This window comes from Lactuca sativa, chromosome 6 (assembly GCF_002870075.4).
Source record: "Lactuca sativa cultivar Salinas chromosome 6, Lsat_Salinas_v11, whole genome shotgun sequence".
NCBI classification, from domain to species: domain Eukaryota; kingdom Viridiplantae; phylum Streptophyta; class Magnoliopsida; order Asterales; family Asteraceae; genus Lactuca; species Lactuca sativa.
In genome coordinates, this window is record NC_056628.2 from 100,417,299 (window position 1) to 100,438,182 (window position 20,884).

Sequence of the window (20,884 nt, forward strand, 5' to 3'; positions counted from 1 at the left end):
TGATATTGCACAATGAAGTCACCCGCCTCCGGATGTTTCCGCCGTCTGGTCCGGGGGTGTGACAGATTGGTATCAGAGTATTGTTTATGGTGAACTAGTATATCTAGTCATACACAAGATATACAACTTCAAATACAATGAGACTAAAACACTCTTACTAATAGTATACTTTAAAGATATAAGTATTTTATAAAAGTATACATACTTACTAGCATAGTATCATAATGAGAAGAAAACAAAATTAACTAAAGGTTGAACACTACAGTCAAACCTAGGCAGTTATGTAATTATATCTGGCATAAATATAGTCTGATCAACTATATTTACTTGAGATATGACCAACATGTGCTTGGGAGTTATGGTGGTGTTGCAACAAACCTAAAACCTACCAACTATACATGCATGAGAACATAAGAATCAAACATCAAGTTTAAAATACTATAGGATTATTTTAGGATACCATAAACCACCCCCACACCTAAACCATCCCCTGTATTCTTTATACTTCTATTCTCGCACAAACAACATAGTTGAAATTCCTCACAGAGACCTCTACTATCCTGTTGCGGTGACTGGCGGATGGGTCAAGAAGGGACCAAAAGAGGCCCATGAGGAAAACCCAGAGGTGGATCCTAAGGAATACCAAGAGATGAATTATGAAAGGGAGGATTTCGACTAAGAGCCAAGAAAGGATGAAAGCGCCGAGGAAAAACTTAGCGAGCTTTACCCTATTGGGAGTAGGCAAGAGGCCCTTCCACCTCTCTCTTCCCAGGATATGTAAGCATACAATATAAGTACTCCTAGAGTAGACGTACCTAGTAACAGAACAAGACCCACGCAAAGGCAAGCTTAGTGATTAACACCTACCAGGTTCAGGATGCATTCCCACAAAGAAAACCCAACTACCCGCCTATTGGCCAATAATCCACAGTTGATGTGTACCGTGCTCCGATCCCCAACACCCTCACAATCCAAGCACCACCCCATATGGGCCATAGGTGACCCGTCTAGACTCTCAGTTTACGAATCTCCATCGTGAACTAATGGATACCGAAGGCGAAGTTTGATATACGACAATGTAAATCTGACTTCCCCATGAATAATAAGAACACCATTCCAAAGCATTATGGAACCAACAAGTAGAACTAAAGAACCGTATGAGCCGTTTACACTCCAGAAAGGAGGAAGTGACCACCCTGAGACGACACCCGATTTCGACTGAGACTAGGATAGCTTTAGCAGAACAAAGAGCGGAAGGGGCTGCTCATGAAATGAGTAAAATGGTCGAGCACTTTGTGCGCCATTTCGGCATAAGAAAATCACCACACTACTCGCCCTAGGTTTATAATGTCTTAAACCACAACCCGTAGTAGTAAGCCAAGAGAGGTACACCCTCCAATAACCCATGTGATATAAATCCAATCATTGTATAGGTGGCTATACCACATCCCAATAAAACATAACATTCATGCGATGCTTAATTCTGCTCTCAATCGTAAATACATCATAGGGATGTAGGTCGAAACAACGAGAAACGTATAACGAAACCTATGATTTGTATGTGTACATGCATAAGTTCACATCTATAATCATAGATAAGATATGACTAGAAATAACCATAGTTACTCACAAACCTGTTTCCCATCAAGCAACAGAATCATGTCCACTCATGAGGACAACCAACACCCTGACGAAAAACCGGTCCTAAGAATAGACTCCGCCACTTTCCAAACCACTGTAACGATTGTCGTGGCAGCTGTCATGGCATACCTCAATGCCAACAACACCAATTAAAATGGAAGCGGTGTCGATAATTTCAACCGCAATAACTGTTGGATAAGGTGTCTAAGTCCATAACTATTTCTGGTATGTACTTGACCCGACCCGGCATGGTCCATTTGGGTTGCATGGCACCATGCAATTGGATAGACTAAATGAGAGAAATAACACTTGGAGATTATTAATATATTATAAGTTCTAATATATTAATAATATTATTTGATTAGTTTGATCAAGAATTAATTTAGAATTAATTAAGTGATCAAAAGATAACTAATTAAATATATGGGTTGATTATGTAAATCATTCATATCTTGTATAGTGGGCTAAGAGGCTCCATGGATTATCAAGTTGGGTTCTACCCATAGGATGCTCCATGGATGCTCCATGGGAGTTACAAACCCATGGGTCATGGAAATGAAGAGCCATGACACATTAGGGTTTACATGGTGTAACCCTAGATGTGTCAACACTATATAAGAATCCAATTCTCCACAAAATCGGCTACACATGAGAAACTAGAGGGCTAGGCCGATTTGAAGAAGTGTGTATTCTCTCAAAAGACTTTCCAAGAGCATTTGGTGTTGTGTGAAGCATTTGAGGCATCACACTTGGGGTGCTAGGCTCACAAGGTTTCAAGTAACATAAGCAACAACAAGGTAAGTTATTCTATCTTTCATTCTAGTTAAAAATTGTTCCCCATGTATGCTAGATAGGAATATAACCTTGGAATTCAACTTTGCATGATAATTAGACAAACATAGATCCAAGGTTATTAGGGTTGCATGTACACTTAGGAAGTGTTAGAATGCTCAAAACCCATCAGTGGTATCAGAGCCTAGGCTTGTTTGTTTGTTATTTGTGCTTAAAAGTTGAAAAAAGTCGAAAAGCTTGTTGTCTGCCTGATGAACTCGCCGAGTCCATGAGGAGACTCGCCGAGTTCACTTGTATCTTCAACCTACTCGCCGAGTAGGTTCATGCACTCGGCGAGTAGGAGCCACAGAGTGCAGATTTTCGACTTTAGTTGCTGGAAATGGACTAGAAACATTACCCTAAACTGTTTTGGTACTTGAAAACTTGTTTTAGATGGTGTAATGTCTTTGCTAATTCATTTACAACAACTAGTTATCAAAATTACAAAGTTTTAAGTGTAATTTTGATTCATGAAAGTGTTCATATTCATGTTCTTGATCTTATGATGTTTAGATGATCATAGGAATTATTTGTAACCTATGTGGTAGATTAATTCTTAATCATAATGTGTTTTAATGGAGTCCATAACTTGTCCTCAAGTTATGGAAAACCAAAAGTCATTTGGATTAAAAACCATTAAAAGAACACAAGAGTTAGAAAAATGAAGAGTCTTCATTTTATTACTCTATTAAACTCATAAGTTACAAGAAATGAAAAGTTTTGAAAGTTTACAAAACTTGCCCTCAAGTTTTGGAACAAGTAAAGTCATGTTAAAAACTTTAGTTCCAACCCTTAGAATTTTAAAAGTTAAAATTCAACCCTTATACTTATATTATTATGATTTAATAATTATATATATATATATATATATATATATATATATATATATATGTATGTATAAGAACAAAGTTGTCTTACCGCTAGTACGCCTCATTCACGAAGCCGGTCTATAAGGTGGGTATAAGGTTGTTGCCTATAAAATGGCAACTTAATGGGTGTCCACTCTCACCCACCGCTTGCTTGACTGGTGGAGGGTCGTTAGCCGAACGGGTAAGACAAGGACTTATAAATTCTCATTAAAAGTATGATGAATATTATAAAGTAACTAAATGTTTTATTAAATTCCCAATCTTAGTTACTTTAGGAAAAATGTGAATAAGGTGCTAATCCATGAAATTACACTTTACACTTTGTTTAAGTTGTTGGTGGAGCGTGTGTGGTTAACCAGCACACTAACTTGGACTTAACAAGGTAGGTAAAGGGTGACTTAAGGTTTATTATAGTATCGGTGGAGCGTGTGTGGTTTACCGGCACATCAATTGAGTGATAAACTTTAAGGGTACCAAGTGATTTGCATGGTTACTTCACACCTCGTTTTGTGATCCTCGGTATCCCAGTCACAAAACTTGGAGGGCACACCCGAGATTGAAACATGCCTTTGAAAAGTTCATTGAATCTCAAAGAATCTAGGAATTTCTAAGAACCAATCAAAAACCTAATATTTAATATTTCGGTTTTCGTGGTGGAAATTGGTGAATCGTCATTCACCTACCTTTCAAATATGTTATAGCTTGGATTACGGCATACCTCTTCTAAGTTATAATATATTGTGATTGGATCCTAGCCTTAATATTACATTTGGGTGTTTTATTAAGGGCTCTCTTAATATCTAAACTAATCTTGTCCTCTTCTTTCAGATGTCTTCAAAAAATGCTACTTCTGGTTCTAATCATAATGGCTCCTTTACCCTTATGAACTTGTGTGGGAAAGTCACTTTTGATGGATCCAACTTCAATGAGTGGATCAGAAACATCAGAATGATTACCCGCTACGAGGACAAAGAATATGTCCTTGACAAGGAGCTTAAGGAGATTGATGAGACCACTGCAACTCCTTAGGATATCGCTGACTTTCAGGCACATGAAAGGGATGCTACGAAAGTGGCATGCATCATGATGGCCACGATGACAGCGGAACTCCAAAAGTCCTATGAGGATTTCTACCCTTATGAAATGCACCAAGATTTGATGGAAATATACCATCAAAGTGCACGACAAGAGAGGTATGAAATCATCTGCTCCATGATAACAACCATGATGAAGGACAGGGAATCCGTCACGAGCCACATGCAGAAAATGCAAAGGTATGTGGATCGGTTGCTGAAGCTTAATGTGAACTTCCCTGAGGAGCTTGCAATAGATATCATTTTGCACTCCTTACCATCGTGCTATGATCAATTCCGCATGACATATCACATGAATAAGGAAGAGGTCACACTCAGCAAACTTCAGGGACTTCTCAAGACCGTAGAAACAGGTCTTAAGGGGAAGTCGGTTGTTAACACTCCTACTCCAAACTCCACTCCGTTTTTGGCAATCGGGAAAAGTCGAGGGAAGAAGAGAAAGAGATCTTCAAAGGGTACAAAGGATCGAACCCTTGATGGCTCTTCTTCAAGTGGAACCAAGAAAGGTTTCATCACTCCTTCTTCTGACCCAAAAGAGGTTGAATGCTTCTATTGCCATGAAAAATCACATTGGAAGCGGAACTGCCCAAAATACCAGCAAGATGTGAAGGATGGGAAAGTTAAACCCAACCATGCAGGTATTTACACTATCATTTCTAATAACTCACCCCATTCTAAATCTTGGGTCCTTGATACCGGTTGTGGTATTCATATTTGTTGTGACTTGCAGGGACTAAGAAGAAGTGAGAATGTGGAGCAAGGAAGAATAAACTTAATCATGTGGAATAGGAAAGTTACACCTGTCACCAAGATTGGAGTTTATACTTTGTCACTAAGTAGTGGGTTAAATTTAGATTTGAATAAATGTTGTTATTCGCCAAAAATGGTAAGAAATATTATTTCCTTTCATGCATTGTACAAACAAGGGTTTACCTTTTCATTTAATAATGAAGTTGGTTCTATTGATGCTTTCTTTAATAATGTTCTTTATTTTAAAGCATTACCTTGTGATGGTGTGTATGAAGCTGTATCTGTTGTAGATAACTTAGGAAATAATGTTTTGTGTATTGATTCTATTAATAATAATAACTTGGATAAAGCATCATTATGGCATTGTTGTCTTGGACATATAAGCAAGAAACACATAGGCCAACTCCAAAAGGATGGAGTCTTGGAGTCGTTTGACCTAAAGTCGGATGATAGTTGTGAATCATGCTTACTTGGAAAAATGACAAAGTCACCCTTCACAAGCTCGTGTGAGAGGGGTGAAGGTTTGTTGCACCTTGTACACACGGATGGGTGTGGACCATTCAAACATGCCACAAGGGATGCTAATCGTTATTATTTGACTTTTACTGATGATTACAATAGATATGGATATGTCTACTTAATCAAGCATATGTCAGAGACTTTCGAGAGGTTTAAGGAATTTAAACAGGAAGTCGAGAATCAATTGGGCAGGAACATTAAGATGCTTCGATCCGATCGAGGTGGTGAGTATCTTAGTTCAGAGTTCCTCGACTATCTTAGGGAATGTGGGATTGTCTCACAATTGACACCTCCCAGGACACCACAGTTGAATGGTGTGGCTGAGAGGCGTAATCGAACCTTGTTGGATATGGTTCGTTCCATGATGAGTCGAGCTTCGCTACCAATCTCATTCTGGGGGTATGCCTTAGAGACTGCCGCCCATATCCTTAATCTAGTCCCTACAAAGAAAGTTGCCAAAACTCCTCACGAGATGTGGACTGGTAAAGTACCTAAACTAGACCACATCAAGATTTGGGGTTGCGAGGCTTTCGTGAGACGCGAGACTCATGATAAGCTCGAACCTCGAAGCGAGAGGCGTATGTTCATTGGCTACCCACAGCAATCCTTTGGTTACCTCTTTTACAGACTTAGTGAATATGTGGTTTTTGTAGCTAGAAAGGCTTTCTTTAGAGAGAGAGAGTTCATAAGCCAAGGAAACAGTGGGAGGCAAGTTGATCTTGAAGAAATTCAAGAGTCAAGCGGTGAAGGAACTTCAAACCCTAGCACTCAACCTGAGGAGGAAACTCCTGTTGAGCCAATAGACAAGTCTGTACCTCTGAGGCATTCCACAAGGGTTAGGCATGCTCCTGAGCATTACTATGGATTCCATATTACTGCAAAAGGGGATACACTTATCAGTGATGAGACACTGATAGGTCTAGATGAACCTAACAGTTACACGGAAGCCATGGCAGGCCCTGAGTCAGCCAAGTGGAAAGAGGCAATGGACAATAAAATACAGTCCATGTATGACAATCAAGTTTGGAACTTGGTTGAGAATGTACCAGGTCGTAAGACAGTAGGTTGCAAATGGATCTTCAAGAAGAAGACCGACATGGATGGTAAAGTACACACTTATCAGGCTCGACTGGTTGCAAAGGGCTTCTCTCAAATTCCTGGAGTGGACTATGATGAGACCTTTTCTCCAGTAGCCAAAATTAAGTCTATTAGGGTTCTGTTAGCCATAGCTGCATTTCATGACTATGAAATATGGCAAATGGATGTCAAAACCGCTTTCCTTAATGGAAAGTTGGCTGAAGATGTTTACATGAGTCAGCTAGAAGGTTTTGTCAGCAACGAGTATCCTAATAGAGTGTGTAAGCTTGAGAAATCTATTTATGGCTTGAAGCAAGCACCTCGCAGATGGAATCTTTGCTTTGATGAAAAGGTCAAGGAATTTGGCTTTTCTAGGAGTGAAGATGAATCTTGTGTGTATGTCAAGGCTAGTGGGAGTATAGTTAGCTTTTTGGTATTGTATGTGGATGACATACTACTCATAGGAAATGACATCCTAACTCTGCAGGAAGTTAAGTCCTGGCTTGGGAAGTGTTTCTCTATGAAGGACCTAGGAGAAGCTGCTTATATTCTAGGGATAAGGATCTTGAGAGATCGGAGTAAAAGACTAATTGGACTTAGTCAGAGTACCTACTTGGATAAGGTGCTGAAGAGATTCGGCATGCAGGATTCCAAGAAAGGAGAGTTACCCATCCAGAGTAACACCAGATGCAGTAAGACACAAAGCCCTAGCACTGAGGCTGAGATAGCAAAAATGAGTCAAATACCTTATGCTTTGGCTGTAGGATCGATCGTGTATGCTATGACGTGTACTCGACCTGATGTAGCTTTTGCCCTGAGCATGGTTAGCAGGTATCAGGGGAACCCTGGCAAGGCACACTGGACAACGGTAAAGAATATCCTCAAGTACCTACGGAGGACTAAGGACTGGGTCCTTACACTTGGTGGGAGTGATGACTTGAGAGTTGTAGGGTATAGTGATGCTAGCTTCCAGACTGATAGGGATAATTTCTGCTCTCAGTCGGGCTGGGTCTTTACCCTAAACGGAGGAGCAATTTCTTGGAAGAGTTCCAAGCAAGAGACAATGGCTGATTCAACTTGTGAATCAGAGTATATTGCAGCTAGCGAGGCGGAAAAGGAGGCGATATGGCTGAAGAACTTCATTGGAGACCTTGGAGTTGTACCAGCTATTAAAGAGCCAATGGAAATTTTCTGTGATAGTGAAAGCGCTGTTGCCTTAGCCAAGGAACCAAGGGATCACGGGGGATCCAGACACATCGACAGAAAATACCATTTTATCAGACATCGAATAGAAGAAGGACTCCCCGTGGCAAAGAGGGTATCATCGGATGAGAATCTGGCAGATCCCCTCACGAAGGGACTGACTCGGGTTAAGCATCTCCAGCATGCTCGGAGCATAGGGCTGAAGGATGATATTAGACTTAGTAGTTAGATAACCTCGAAATTTGTAAAGTGTAATTGACATAAGATGATGAATAAAAGGTGTTTTATTTATGAGTAAAGTGTTGCTATCTCTTGTCGATCGTTACTATATTTCTTTTGCATGTTTTGACTTCCAGAATAATTTTTGTTTGGTATAACATATTATTCAAACCTCCACAGTCGGTCATATGTCGGAAGTAGGTATGAATCAAGACTGTCATGTTTGGTTGTAGAGGTCTAAGGTGTTGGACAAGGCTACAACAATCATGAGTGCTCATAAGTTCTGAGCATTGGACTCAGCCCACGCTCACTGGAATCACTTCATGGAATTCTATCTCGAGTGATCGTCAGACGGTAATATCATATAAGTCTTCAAACCTAGAGATATGATTTGTTACTTACAAGTTGGTTATGCATTGATTGTACGAAAACGCATTGGTAACTCGATGTTATAAACCGTGCTTTTGTGTGTAATTCAATGAGTGGTAGAACAAACATATGAGTCGAAGTTTATCTGTTCCTTCTTGGATTAGAAGCTGATATCTGGCCCCTCGATGATTTTGTTTTGACCTATGTACCGCGCCCGGTCAGAACTAAGTTGATGTGTTCAACTAAGTTCTTTGTCAAACAAATCGGAAATCGGGAAACAAACTGCTGGACAATAAGTAAGACATTGTTCCATGTATTTGTCCGGCTGATATCTAGAACAGAGGATTATATGATCCCTTATCTTAAATGGCGTACCATCATCTTCTCAGTTCCGAGAGACCTTGAAAGAGCTACGATTGCCGATCGGTTCCTGAAGTCATACTTGCAGTAATAGTTATTAGACTTATCCAAGTGGGAGACTGTTGGATAAGGTGTCTAAGTCCATAAGTATTTTTGGTATGTACTTGACCCGACCCGACATGGTCCATTTGGGTTGCATGGCACCATGCAATTGGATAGACTAAATGAGAGAAATAACACTTGGAGATTATTAATATATTATAAGTTCTAATATATTAATAATATTATTTGATTAGTTTGATCAAGAATTAATTTAGAATTAATTAAGTGATCAAAAGATAACTAATTAAATATATAGGTTGATTATGTAAATCATTCATATCTTGTATAGTGGGCTAAGAGGCTCCATGGATTATCAAGTTGGGTTCTACCCATAGGATGCTCCATGGGAGTTACAAACCCATGGGTCATGGAAATAAAGAGCCATGACACATTAGGGTTTACATGGTGTAACCCTAGATGTGTCAACACTATATAAGAATCCCATTCTCCACAAAATCGGCTACACATGAGAAACTAGAGGGCTAGGCCGATTTGAAGAAGTGTGTATTCTCTCAAAAGACTTTCCAAGAGCATTTGGTGTTGTGTGAAGCATTTGAGGCATCACACTTGGGGTGCTAGGCTCACAAGGTTTCAAGGAACATAAGCAACAACAAGGTAAGTTATTCTATCTTTCATTCTAGTTAAAAATTGTTCCCCATGTATGCTAGATAGGAATATAACCTTGGAATTCAACTTTGCATGATAATTAGAAAAACATAGATCCAAGGTTATTAGGGTTGCATGTACACTTAGGAAGTGTTAGAATGCTCAAAACCCATCAATAACAACCAAAGAAACCAACGAAGGACAACTTACCAAGACATCCCAAACTCCAAACCTAAGGACATGAAGCGAAAGTTCGGGAACGAAGAAGGAGGCAGTTCGACTTAGAGGCTTACCAACGGGCAACAAGCGGGAGCAGTCCTTACCCCACTAACCCTACCCCTCCCACATCAAAAAAAATCATATCTTGGGAAATTTCCACACTGCAAAAAATGCAAATACCATCATCGGGGGTTCTGCTGGGAATTTCTTTGTAGAAGGTGCAACAAGAAAGGGGAACCTCTCCCGCTACTGTAGGGCCCCGACCCCATGCGTCAAAAGTAAGTCCAGTATGTCACAAATGCGGTGCAACATGACATTTCAAGAGAGATTGTCCGACATAGATGAATGACGTAGGAGTTGACAACTAGACAGGAAGAGGCGACAAGGAACCCTAACGATATTTTTGGTACGTTCCCACGATAAACTTTAGGCATCGAATTATCACAAAAAGGTTTTTTCAATTAAATACATAATCAAAAACTATTTCCTCATTCGAGCAAATCGTGTAAATCACGGAGAAACTAGAGATCCTTGTGAATGGACCAGGATGGTTCCATATAAACATTAGCATCATATATCGTTAGGATTCTACAAACTAAGAGTGTGTGATCCTGCCTTATTTTTCTGTTTCTGGTCTGAATGTTGATTAGGGCAGAAGCACGCAGTTGATTATCTTTTAAATCCTAAGTATGTATGATTATCTTTTAAATACTAAGTATCTTTTAAATCCTAAGTATTCTCAGAGCCTTCTGGCGCTCCGGGACTCGCCTCTAGCACTTGGGAAGTGCTAGGTAATGGGAGGGATAAGTTTGGAGTATTGAGAGAGAAAGAAGGGTTGAGGTGTGAAGAAAATGGATGATTTGCGCCTCTATTTATAGGCTGTCTCGGGGCGATTCACGTCGTGAACTTGCATGGGCACCAAGGCTTCGCTTGGTGCTGACACGTGGCGCTGGACGCAGATAAAACAACCAATCATAAAAAAAATCATAACTTTCGCATACGGGATCCATTTTTGATGTTCATTGACAAGATCTATAACTTTCATTTTGACCATATCAGCTTATTCTTGACCTATTTTAAATTTAACAGTCAGAGAAGATTACACTGTTAACGACTGTGTAAAATTCATAACTTCTATATACGGACTCCGTTTTCGACTGTCTTTTTATCGTTGAACTCCTATTAATGAGATATTCAATTCACATTTAGATTAATTTGGCTAAAAATTGGTCGATATGAAATTCGATTTCCGGGCTGTATACTGCTATGCAAAATGTTACAAAAATCATAACTTCCTCAAACGAAGTCAGATTTTGACGTTTTCTATATGCACGCTCTTTGTTTAACGTATACTACGACTTTCGTTTAGATTGCTAAGGCTAAAAAGTATTTCGTCAAAAATTCACTTTTTAGGTTATGCGGAGCCGTGCCAGTTTAATCACAAAACTTCGACGGGTCATAACTTCTTCTTTATAAGTCGAAATTCAACGTTCCTTATATGTACTAAATCATTGTGACATATAATATAACTTTGGTTAAGATTATATATGCTAAATAATCTTCTATCAAAAAGTCATTTTGACGCTTGTTGTCTTTAAATTGACTAGTCTGAATCTGCGGGCGTTACATAGTACATACTCCGACAAGGTTATCTCACCAATGTTTGTAGGAAGTTTTGACACCGAGATAAATCCATGGAAGCAAAGTCAATTTCAGTTACCAATATAATATTTGAAGGGACCTTGCGTAAAAACGCCTTCAAAGAACACCTCCGAAGTGATCAAGCCGCCAAACTTCATGATTATGAGAAACATATAAAAATCATAGGGGGTTACGAAGGATCTTCGTCAAGAATAAATAACTAGTCATTTACATCAGGAACAAAATAAACAAGCATTTTCAACATGAACTAAAAAAACGGTTTTGCCAAAATTTCTTATTACACGTGAAAATGGTTAAAATACTGAGAAAATTGCAATGTGTTAAAATGGTTCTGAAAATATACGAAGTCAATTTCAGTCACCAATACAAAGCGTCAAATATAATATTTGAAGGGACCTAGCGTAAAAACACCTCCAAAGAGATCAAGCCGCCAAACTTCATGATTATGAGAAACATATAAAAATCATAGGGGATTACGAAGGATTTTCGTCAAGAACAAATAACTAGTCATTTACATCACGAACAAAATCAACAAGCATTTTCAACATGAACTAGAAAAACGGTTTTGCCCAAATTTCTTATTACACATGAAAATGGTTAAAATACTAAGAAAATTGCAATGGGTTAAAATGGTTCTGAAAATATACTAAAAGAATGGCGATTTGCAACCCTAAACAAAGCCATAAACTGCTTATGGAATCGTTCTTCTTCCCGATTTATACCAAAAAAAATTGAAATACTTACCGTTGATTTGTTCAGTTTCAGTGCTCCTTCTAGTCGATTAAGGTATATCGTTTGTTTGATTTCAGTGCTTCCTGTGTTCCACACTCCATCGTCCTATTCCCAAGAGAGAAAATATGAACTAGGGTTTTTTACCCTTCGCCCACTAAAAAAGATAAACACTAAAAGCATCCACAATGCAAGTAATATAAGAGTTGAATATGCTGATGATTAGGATTGAATAAGAGTTGAATGGAATGTGGATGATGACATAGAGTAGAATTGAATGAAGGGGTTGAATGATTATTGAATGGTTTAATAAAAACAATATAATAATGATTATGATTGAATATGCGTTTAATGAGTTTTAAGTGGTGTTGTATAGATGTTTAATGAATAATATGACAATTCATTGAAGTCTATAGAGCTCAATGGATTGCAGATGCCCGAAGTTTACCATCTTTATTAGAAAATAACCTACTTAACATCCTATGCCGACTCATTTAGCCACATCAGCCTTCTGATGTGGCTTGTATAAGGAAGAAAACAGATAAACCAGGTATAACCAAGTATACATGGTATTTTAAAAAACTAAATAATTGTTCATTATAAAAAGTTTTTTTTAGTTGGATGTATTTTTAAACACTTTTAAAAATTGGTTACCTTTTTATCACAATAACCCTATTCCAAAATCCCAAAATGTTCAAAACATCAAATAAAAATATAAAATCACTGTTCAAAATACAAATTAAGCAAATACGAATTTTCATTTGATCAATAAGTTTTGATTAAAACAAAATAGTTTTCACCATTAAATGTTATTCCACGTCACATGCGCGGAGGAAAAGACCCACACACCATTTGGTGGGATCACATTCTAAGATCAAACTTTCAAGCGACTGAGTCTTCCTGCAATCATGAAACCCTTGTAAACGACATGCCTCACCACCTTCGATCCACCCCACACATTCTCAAGTTCTTTAACCACACTTTCCGACAGCAAATCAACTCCTCTCTCTTTAGCAGTCACCACCGCCGACCAAGACTTTAGCATCCCCAAAACGCCCTCAAACGCTAACTCTTTCGGTATATCAAGTTTCAATGGGCTCCCTTCAGACCCTAATCCGACGCTCTCAAAAGGGAAAGGCAACGACTGATACCCATCAAATACATAACTGATCTTTTCATTCCAATAAGGAATCGTAGTTTCATGGAAGCGCTTAAGTGCTGCATCAATTTCAGGGGTTATGGCAAAGTCGTTGTACCCCCAAACAGCAAATACACCGTTTGGTTTTCGTAGAACACGATTGATTATGGAGTAGAGTCTCGGGAGGTCGAACCAGTGTACGGCTTGAGCTATGGTTACAAGATCTACAGAATTTTCACCGCCGATTAAGTTAATTAGCTCATCGTCGGACAAAGTCAGCGGAGTGTGAAGGTATCGGACTCGAGGATGGGCCTTGGCGAGTTTCAATTGAGCTTCGCTCACATCGGTACCAATCACTTGATCGTAATGCTCCGCTACCTGGATAACAGTATCAGTTTTAGAATAAACGTTGACCTAATAGGGTTCACAGTTTATGGGATCTAGTGCTAGCTTCTTTCAAGCAAATTGGGAATCATTGACTTGAAAGAGATCATCATAACAAACGAAAAAAGATTGAAGAAATGGGAAGAGATAGAGAAGGGGATGAAGAAAGACTAACACCGATCGCCGCCTGACCGTTGCCGGTTCCGATATCCCAGGCAAGAGAATGAGAGGAAGTCCGATCAGCTAACATGGAGTACCAGTCGGCGGGATAAGTTGGGCGTGCATCTAAATATGCATCTGCTTGCTTGTCGAATAATCCTGCCATTTTTCGATGCTGTAAGTTCTAATGCGATTTCCGCAGATAGTGAATGAGAAGGAATCGAAGTGATAGATGAAGGCCCGCCTGCAAAAATGCAAAAAGACAAGCATTTATCTTTCTAAAAGGAATTTTGTTGTTTAAAAAAAAAAAAAAAAAAAAAAAAAAAAAAAAAAAAAAAAAAAAAAAGACAAAAATGCAAAAATGGTCCTATGGTTTATCATTTTTTGTGGATACGGTCCAAACCTTTTGAAAATTGGATTTTTGGTTCTTATTGAGTGGTTTGTGTGTGGAACAGGTCCCTAGAGTTAATCACCGTTTGTTTTTGGCTGCTAAACCCCTTGCGTGCATTGCACACGAGGGCATAAATGTCTTTTTACTCGAGGGACCATTTTTGCAATTCCTAAACTAATATATGGAGACTTCCCCAACGTTTACGTTGTTCTTCCTTCTCTCTTCTCTCTTTCTTATCGATCGTCTTGCTAGTTAATCACACAATGGTTCTCTGTTTTTGTGGTAAGTTTGATGTTAAATGCTCATGGACACCGAAGAACCTAGGCGGACTTTTTTATGCTTTCCCTCAAAAGGTAAAGAAATCTATTTGCACCCATTTAATTTGTGATGGTTTCTAACCTGATAACATTTGTTTTTTCCCCTTTTTGAAGGATTCTGCTTGTCGCTTTATCGGATGGGTTGATCCCCCCATGTGTAAAAGGTCTAAAGTTATTATAGCTGGAGTACTGAGAAATATGAATCGGATGCAAGCTTAGTACACAGCTTAAAAGATTCTCTTGTTGGCTAGTTAGGTGTTTTTTGTGATTTTGTTCATATGGTCTGTTTAGGTTTAGGTATTAGGGCTATAGGCTGGTTTTTTTTTTTTTTTTTTTTTTTTTTTTTTTTTTTTTTTTTTTTGTTTTTGTTTTTGTTGTTGTTGTTGTTGTTGTTGAAGATTGATAAAAGTGTGGTTTTTCGGTGGATTAATGGTTTTTGGTACTTTGACCTAGGTTCTTTGTAGTTATTTGTAAGGTCAAAGTAAGTTGTTTATATACTAACTGACTTCCTGATATAAATGTGAATTTTATAGAGTTGCTTTACAAGAAAGATTAATGCGAATAATTGACTGCAGTTACATAATAGACTACAAACATATCAACCAAACTGTCAACCATATGGTGCAATTACATTCTCCCAAAATATGCAACCCTATATATGTTCTAATACTTATCATACTAATGAAAACCAAAATAACCATAAGTCATAAGTTTCATAACACTGCCAAAAGTAGAAAATGATATATGCCAAAACAAACACAACCTTGATCCTCAACTTCCACCTAGCTTGGCAACCCAACTTCATCCACCTCTTGGACCTTTGCATGTCCTTGAGTTGTGACCTTTGTTTTTGCATTTTACACATGTTACTCTGACATATTTCCTTGTTAATTTTCGAACTCCATCAGGACCAACATTACAACTTCATCATGACTTACACCATGAGTGCAACTCCAACTTTGACTCTTACTCAATTTTTCATCCTTGCTTTTCTTCTTCTTCTTCGTAGGCCTACCTGGTTGCTTATGATGTATTGAAGGGATAAGTGTGGTCAGACACAAACTTTTAGGCTACATTATTCTTCCTTTTATGGGCTCTACCTTATAGGAATATGCATTCTTCCATGTATCCAACCAGTATACCTTATTGATCCACCTATAAATATTACAAACATCCTCTGAGTTCTTGGTCATTTCATAAAGGGTTGCAATGGCATGTTTACAAGGGATGCCTTTAGCTCCCACTTCTTGCAAGTACATGTGTTGTTCCTAACATGTACAACATGTTGATCTTACCATGCCCTAGTCACTTGGTATTTCTCATCACCATTCTACCTAGCAATGTAATGTGATGCATGAGACTTGTTTACATACAATATGGTTGTTGCAGTGGGTGTTAAAGGCCCTTTTGCCTTGTCCATCATCTTCATAACATTACAGATTTTATTCATCAATATACTCCAAACAACCTATGATAGGATTATCTCTTCCCTTTTTATCTTGCTGTTAAATACCTCACAAAGGTTGTTTAACAGTATAGCAGAGATTGCTTTGCCTGTTACAAAGAACAATATAATGTTTTAAGTACAAGTCCACATTTAACATATAGTAATTAATGGTAAGTTATGTACTTGTGAAATGTGTTGTTGCCCAGTGTTTTGGAGGAATCTTTCTAAGCCATTCACATGCCTCCTTGTCATAGTTGCTAAATTCTCTCATGCAATGTTCAAATTAAGGTATAGTGGTTGTAGTTGCACGTTTCCATAAATGGTCCTTGTACTCTTTCAATTTCCATTTCACCCTCATGTTCTGATGTATGTGCCTGAGACAATAACTGTGCTCAACACATGGGAATAGTTTGGCTATTGCTGGTATTAAACCCTAAAACAGTAACAATGATTAAGTATTTAGTTTATATAATAATAATTAATAAATAAAACAAGTTCGAAAGAGATACCTTTTGTCGATATGTGATAAAGTAAAGTTTGAGTTTGAACCAAGATCCAAGTCTTATCCTAAACATTGCAAGAACCATATACAACTACTTTTGTTCTCTGTCTCAACAATGACATAAGCAAGGGGTAAATGACATTGTTAGAGTCAAACCCAACTGATGTTAGAACCTTCCCAGGGAATGGTCCTTTGAAATACACACCATCGAAACCCGAAAGATCCCTGAGGCCAACCTTAAAATATTTTTTTAGAGGACCCAAGCAAGTGTAGATTCTTTTAAACCTCCTAGTTGGGTTTGATGGGTTATGTTCACTATAACATCAATCTTGACAGTTGTGTCAACATTGGTTCCTTGCAATTTAAAAACAAAGTCCCTCAAGATCTCATATTGTTTCGTATAGTCACCTTTCACAATCTTAGTTGCAATAGCATTGACCCTGAATACTTTGTCAACATAAACACCAACCTTGAAGTCCTTTTGAAGTTGTTTCTACAATGCTCGAAGAGGAATCCCTAGATTCATGTCAATTTGCTCCATGATTCGCTTGGATATGAAAGTAGCAGTGTAAGCTCTAATCTTCCTGATTTAAAGCAAGTGTGGTTGTAATTTAATGTCTTTACAAACCAGGGAGATTCTGTATTTGACCTAGAAGCATGAAGGAACCAACTACATTTTGATTTATCTAAATTTACCTCTTTTCCCTTGCTTTTACGTTTAGTACTATGGCCTACCACCGCACTTGCATTCATGATAAGGACTACTCCTCTACACAATCCCCAAATTCTAAGTTTTTCATTCTTTTTATAATACAAATTCCTCCTAGTTTCTAATGCGTGCATGTCAATTTTTCTTTCAAATTTTTCTTTGATTTAAACTTTTGCCCAACATAAAAACCGGCCTTATGGACATTTCCAAGAATGCATCTTTTCTCCTTAGCCAAATTCTCAAGAACACATCTTCTTTTCCTCTCATCATTTGACCCTTCATCCAAAGAATCCCATCTATCATTGTCAATGACTTCTATGTCCTCATGTTCATCATTCGTCCCAATCCCATTATGAAACCCATCCATTTGAACAAAACCATCATCCCTGTCAAGATTGAGGTTAAATTCAGTCATATCCACCTCCACTTTTGATACATTGTTTTCATCATCAACAAGTTCATCGCATTGTTCTTTTGATTGTTGCCCAAGATCATCTCTGTTAACAGACTTTTCATGTTCAAACTAATGGTCTTCAACATTCTCATCTTCTGGTGGTTGATAATGATCTCCATCAAAAGGATCAAAGTGATCATGATTAAAGTTTTCATAATGAAAGTCATTACAATCAAAGTTAGCATGCTCACCACCTTGATCTTGTACCACAACATACATGTTAACATACTCACCACCTTGATCTTGTACCACATTATGTAAGTTAGGATTCTCAACACCCTGATCTTGTACTACATCATCCAATTTAGCATGATCACTACCTTGATCTTCTACTACATCATCCAATTCAACCAAACGAAGCTTCTTGGCACAAGAACATTGACCAGTTGTTGAGTTCACCCTTCTATTTCTTCTATACTCTGGTGAAACTTGTGGAGGGACTCTGTCAAAGAGTATCAAGGACATATACCCTGCTAACTGTGTTTGATCATTAGCTTCATCTATTCTTAGGGTTTTATCCTTTGCTGGTACTTGAGGTATGTTTGCTTCTTTTGGAAGATCACCATCATAGAGCTCCTTAATAATAACTTTTTGCTTTCCTTTAGGAGACATAAAATAGGTCAGCAAGTTAGTTTGTCCATGTTTTATATACACTTCAATGACCTTGACATCTCTAATTCATTGAGCCAAATTCAAGACATCATTATCATTCCCTACAGCTCTAAGACCAAAATCCAAGTCTTCATGAGGAATCCTAAAATGGTAATATATTACTTGGGGTATGGAGTAACCTTGCGAGCATCATTGCGTCTAGTTCATGAACTAAGAACTCATCAATGTCTACTAAATCAATATATCACACTTCACCTTTAACATATTTCATGTTTGGAAGCTTGGTAAAATTTCCACCATGGTGTAGCTTTATGGTGAACATTTTTGGTACATGCTCTACAAGATACAAAAAAACATTAAATAAAAAATTGTTAGATGTTTTAATTTTTGACTCTGTTCTTCAGATCATCAAGAAACTTAAGAAAATTTCGTAAATAGAGGATAAGTGAAACTAACCATATTCATTTGTGATATCATGCGTCTCGCCTTTTGGCCTAATTGCTGACATTACGAACAACATTTATAGCTGAAAAGCAATAACAAGTAAACACCTTGGACCAGATCTTGATTAGGGTTTTTTGCATTCAAAATGAATGACGAAGAACATGGAAGTGGAAGAGGTAACTAAAATATTTTTTGTGTAATATGACGCTAATACGGTCACAACTGAGTTTACTTCAAGAATTGCAAAAATGGTCCCTCGAGTAGAAAGACATTTATGCCCTCGTGTGCAATGCACGTGGGGGACTTAACAGCCAAAAACAAATGGTGGTTAACTTCAGGGACTTGTTCCACACACAAAACTCTCAGTAAGGACCAAAAATCCAATTTTCAAAAGGTTTGGACCATATCCACAAAAAATGACAAACCACAAGGACCATTTTTGCATTTTTGCCTTTAAAAAAACTTAGCAAATGTACCCCACACATCGCATGTTGCTTTAGGACAGAGGGAATGGTGACAAAACCGCTTTCCCTTCACTCTCACATAAGCGTTACGTCATATTTTACCACAAAGGTGTGGTTCCTTGCTACACCGAAAGAGTTGTGCCAAATATATTTCTTTAATAATTTAATTTAAATAATACTTCATTGTTAATAAAAAAAAAGTAAAATATCATTATTTCAAATAAAAAAAAAGCATTACATTGCATTGCATTACTTAAACTTTTAACATCGCATTAAAAAAATCCTACAAAACTTTAAAGAAAAACACACATGAAGTCGTTCTCTGAGAACTCGTCTTCTGAGTCATCCGGGGGATCTAAATTAAGGTTAATGTGTTGAATCCTATAAATGTGTCCCACCAAGTCCGTACGAAGATTGTGAAATGTTTCAGTGCAACATATCTCTGCTCTCCATTCCATATACTTGTCATCACCAATTTTTATTTGTTATGTCTCGGGGATGTTATCCTGCTTGTCATACTCACATATTTCTCTTCCTTTTCCTTAAATAATCATATTATGCAATATGATACATATATACATGATTTCTTGAAGTTTTTCCTCGCCGAAATAAATTGATATTTTTTCAATATGTACAAATGTTTCTTAAGAGCTCCAAAAGCCCGCTCGATATTTTTCCAAGCTTTTTCTTGAGCTCTCTTGAATTTTTTCCATCTAAAACCATGTGGACACGAAAATGATTTAACAAACACAACATACTCAGGATAGATCCCATCAATAAGATAATAACCATACTTATATGGCGTTCCATGCACTTTAAAGAAGAATATGGTGCAAATATGGCATATATGTTGTTAAATATAGGTGAACGATTAATAACATTGATGTCGTTAATCGAACCGGGAGAACCAAAAAAACATGTCAAATCCACAGATCTTGTGACATCATCGCTTCAAGTAGTGGGTGACCATGACATCGGGTAAATTGATCATGGTGTGAGGTAGGGCAATTTTCCCATGCCTAATGGAGACAATCTAAACTTTCTATCATTCCTGGAAAGCCATGTACGCTAGCATGATGAGCTTGCAATTGTAAGATGTCATTGCGTGTAGGCTTATGTAAATATTTTGGAACATAAAACACAATCACAGTTTTGCAAAAAAAAAATGGAGACTATCTCGTGCGATCCTAGCGGATTTCCTAAAATTCTCGTCCAACGCATCCGATGTGATGTCATATGCTAATTGATGAAGTGTGACTATGTATTTTTGTAAGGGAGTGAAACTGGGTGTACCTATAGCATCGAGACATTGTTGGAAAAAACTACACTCCCCCGTTAACTCTTCGACTATACATTCATATAGACGTTTGAACATTCTCAAACACTTTCGAAAGTAGTACCCTTGAAAAGTGGCATTCTCATGAAAGTAGTTTTGTATCAAGCGTTCGTTGGCTTCTGCATGGTTCATATAAATATATCTTTGCGTTTACCATTGAGAAATTTCATTTGCGTTATTGTATAAAGCGTCATATGTTTGCTCCAACATTTGAGTACAAGCAACAGCAGCATCAAAAACAATTTGAAAATCTTCCAAAGATGAAGATGATGACGTT

The 20,884-nt window shown here is 37.8% G+C and overlaps 1 protein-coding gene across 1 annotated transcript; it reads right to left on the minus strand.

Moving 5' to 3' along the window:
- Positions 1-12,989: 12,989 nt before the first annotated feature.
- Positions 12,990-14,183, minus strand: LOC111918428 (uncharacterized). The gene is made up of 2 exons (XM_023914098.3): positions 13,948-14,183; positions 12,990-13,766 (listed from the first exon to the last, which is right to left on the minus strand). Exons 1-2 carry the CDS (start codon positions 14,095-14,097, stop codon positions 13,125-13,127), a joined length of 792 nt encoding a protein of 263 aa, XP_023769866.1. The 5' UTR covers positions 14,098-14,183; the 3' UTR covers positions 12,990-13,124.
- Between the last annotated feature and the right edge of the window lie 6,701 nt (positions 14,184-20,884).

Bases quoted from the DNA above. Each gene is read 5' to 3' on its own strand.
- LOC111918428 (XM_023914098.3), bottom strand. From the start codon at position 14,097: ATGGCAGGATTATTCGACAAGCAAGCAGATGCATATTTAGATGCACGC. The intron at 13,767-13,947 runs GTTAGTCTTTCT...ACTGTTATCCAG, and splicing joins ACGGTCAGGCGGCGATCGGT to GTAGCGGAGCATTACGATCA.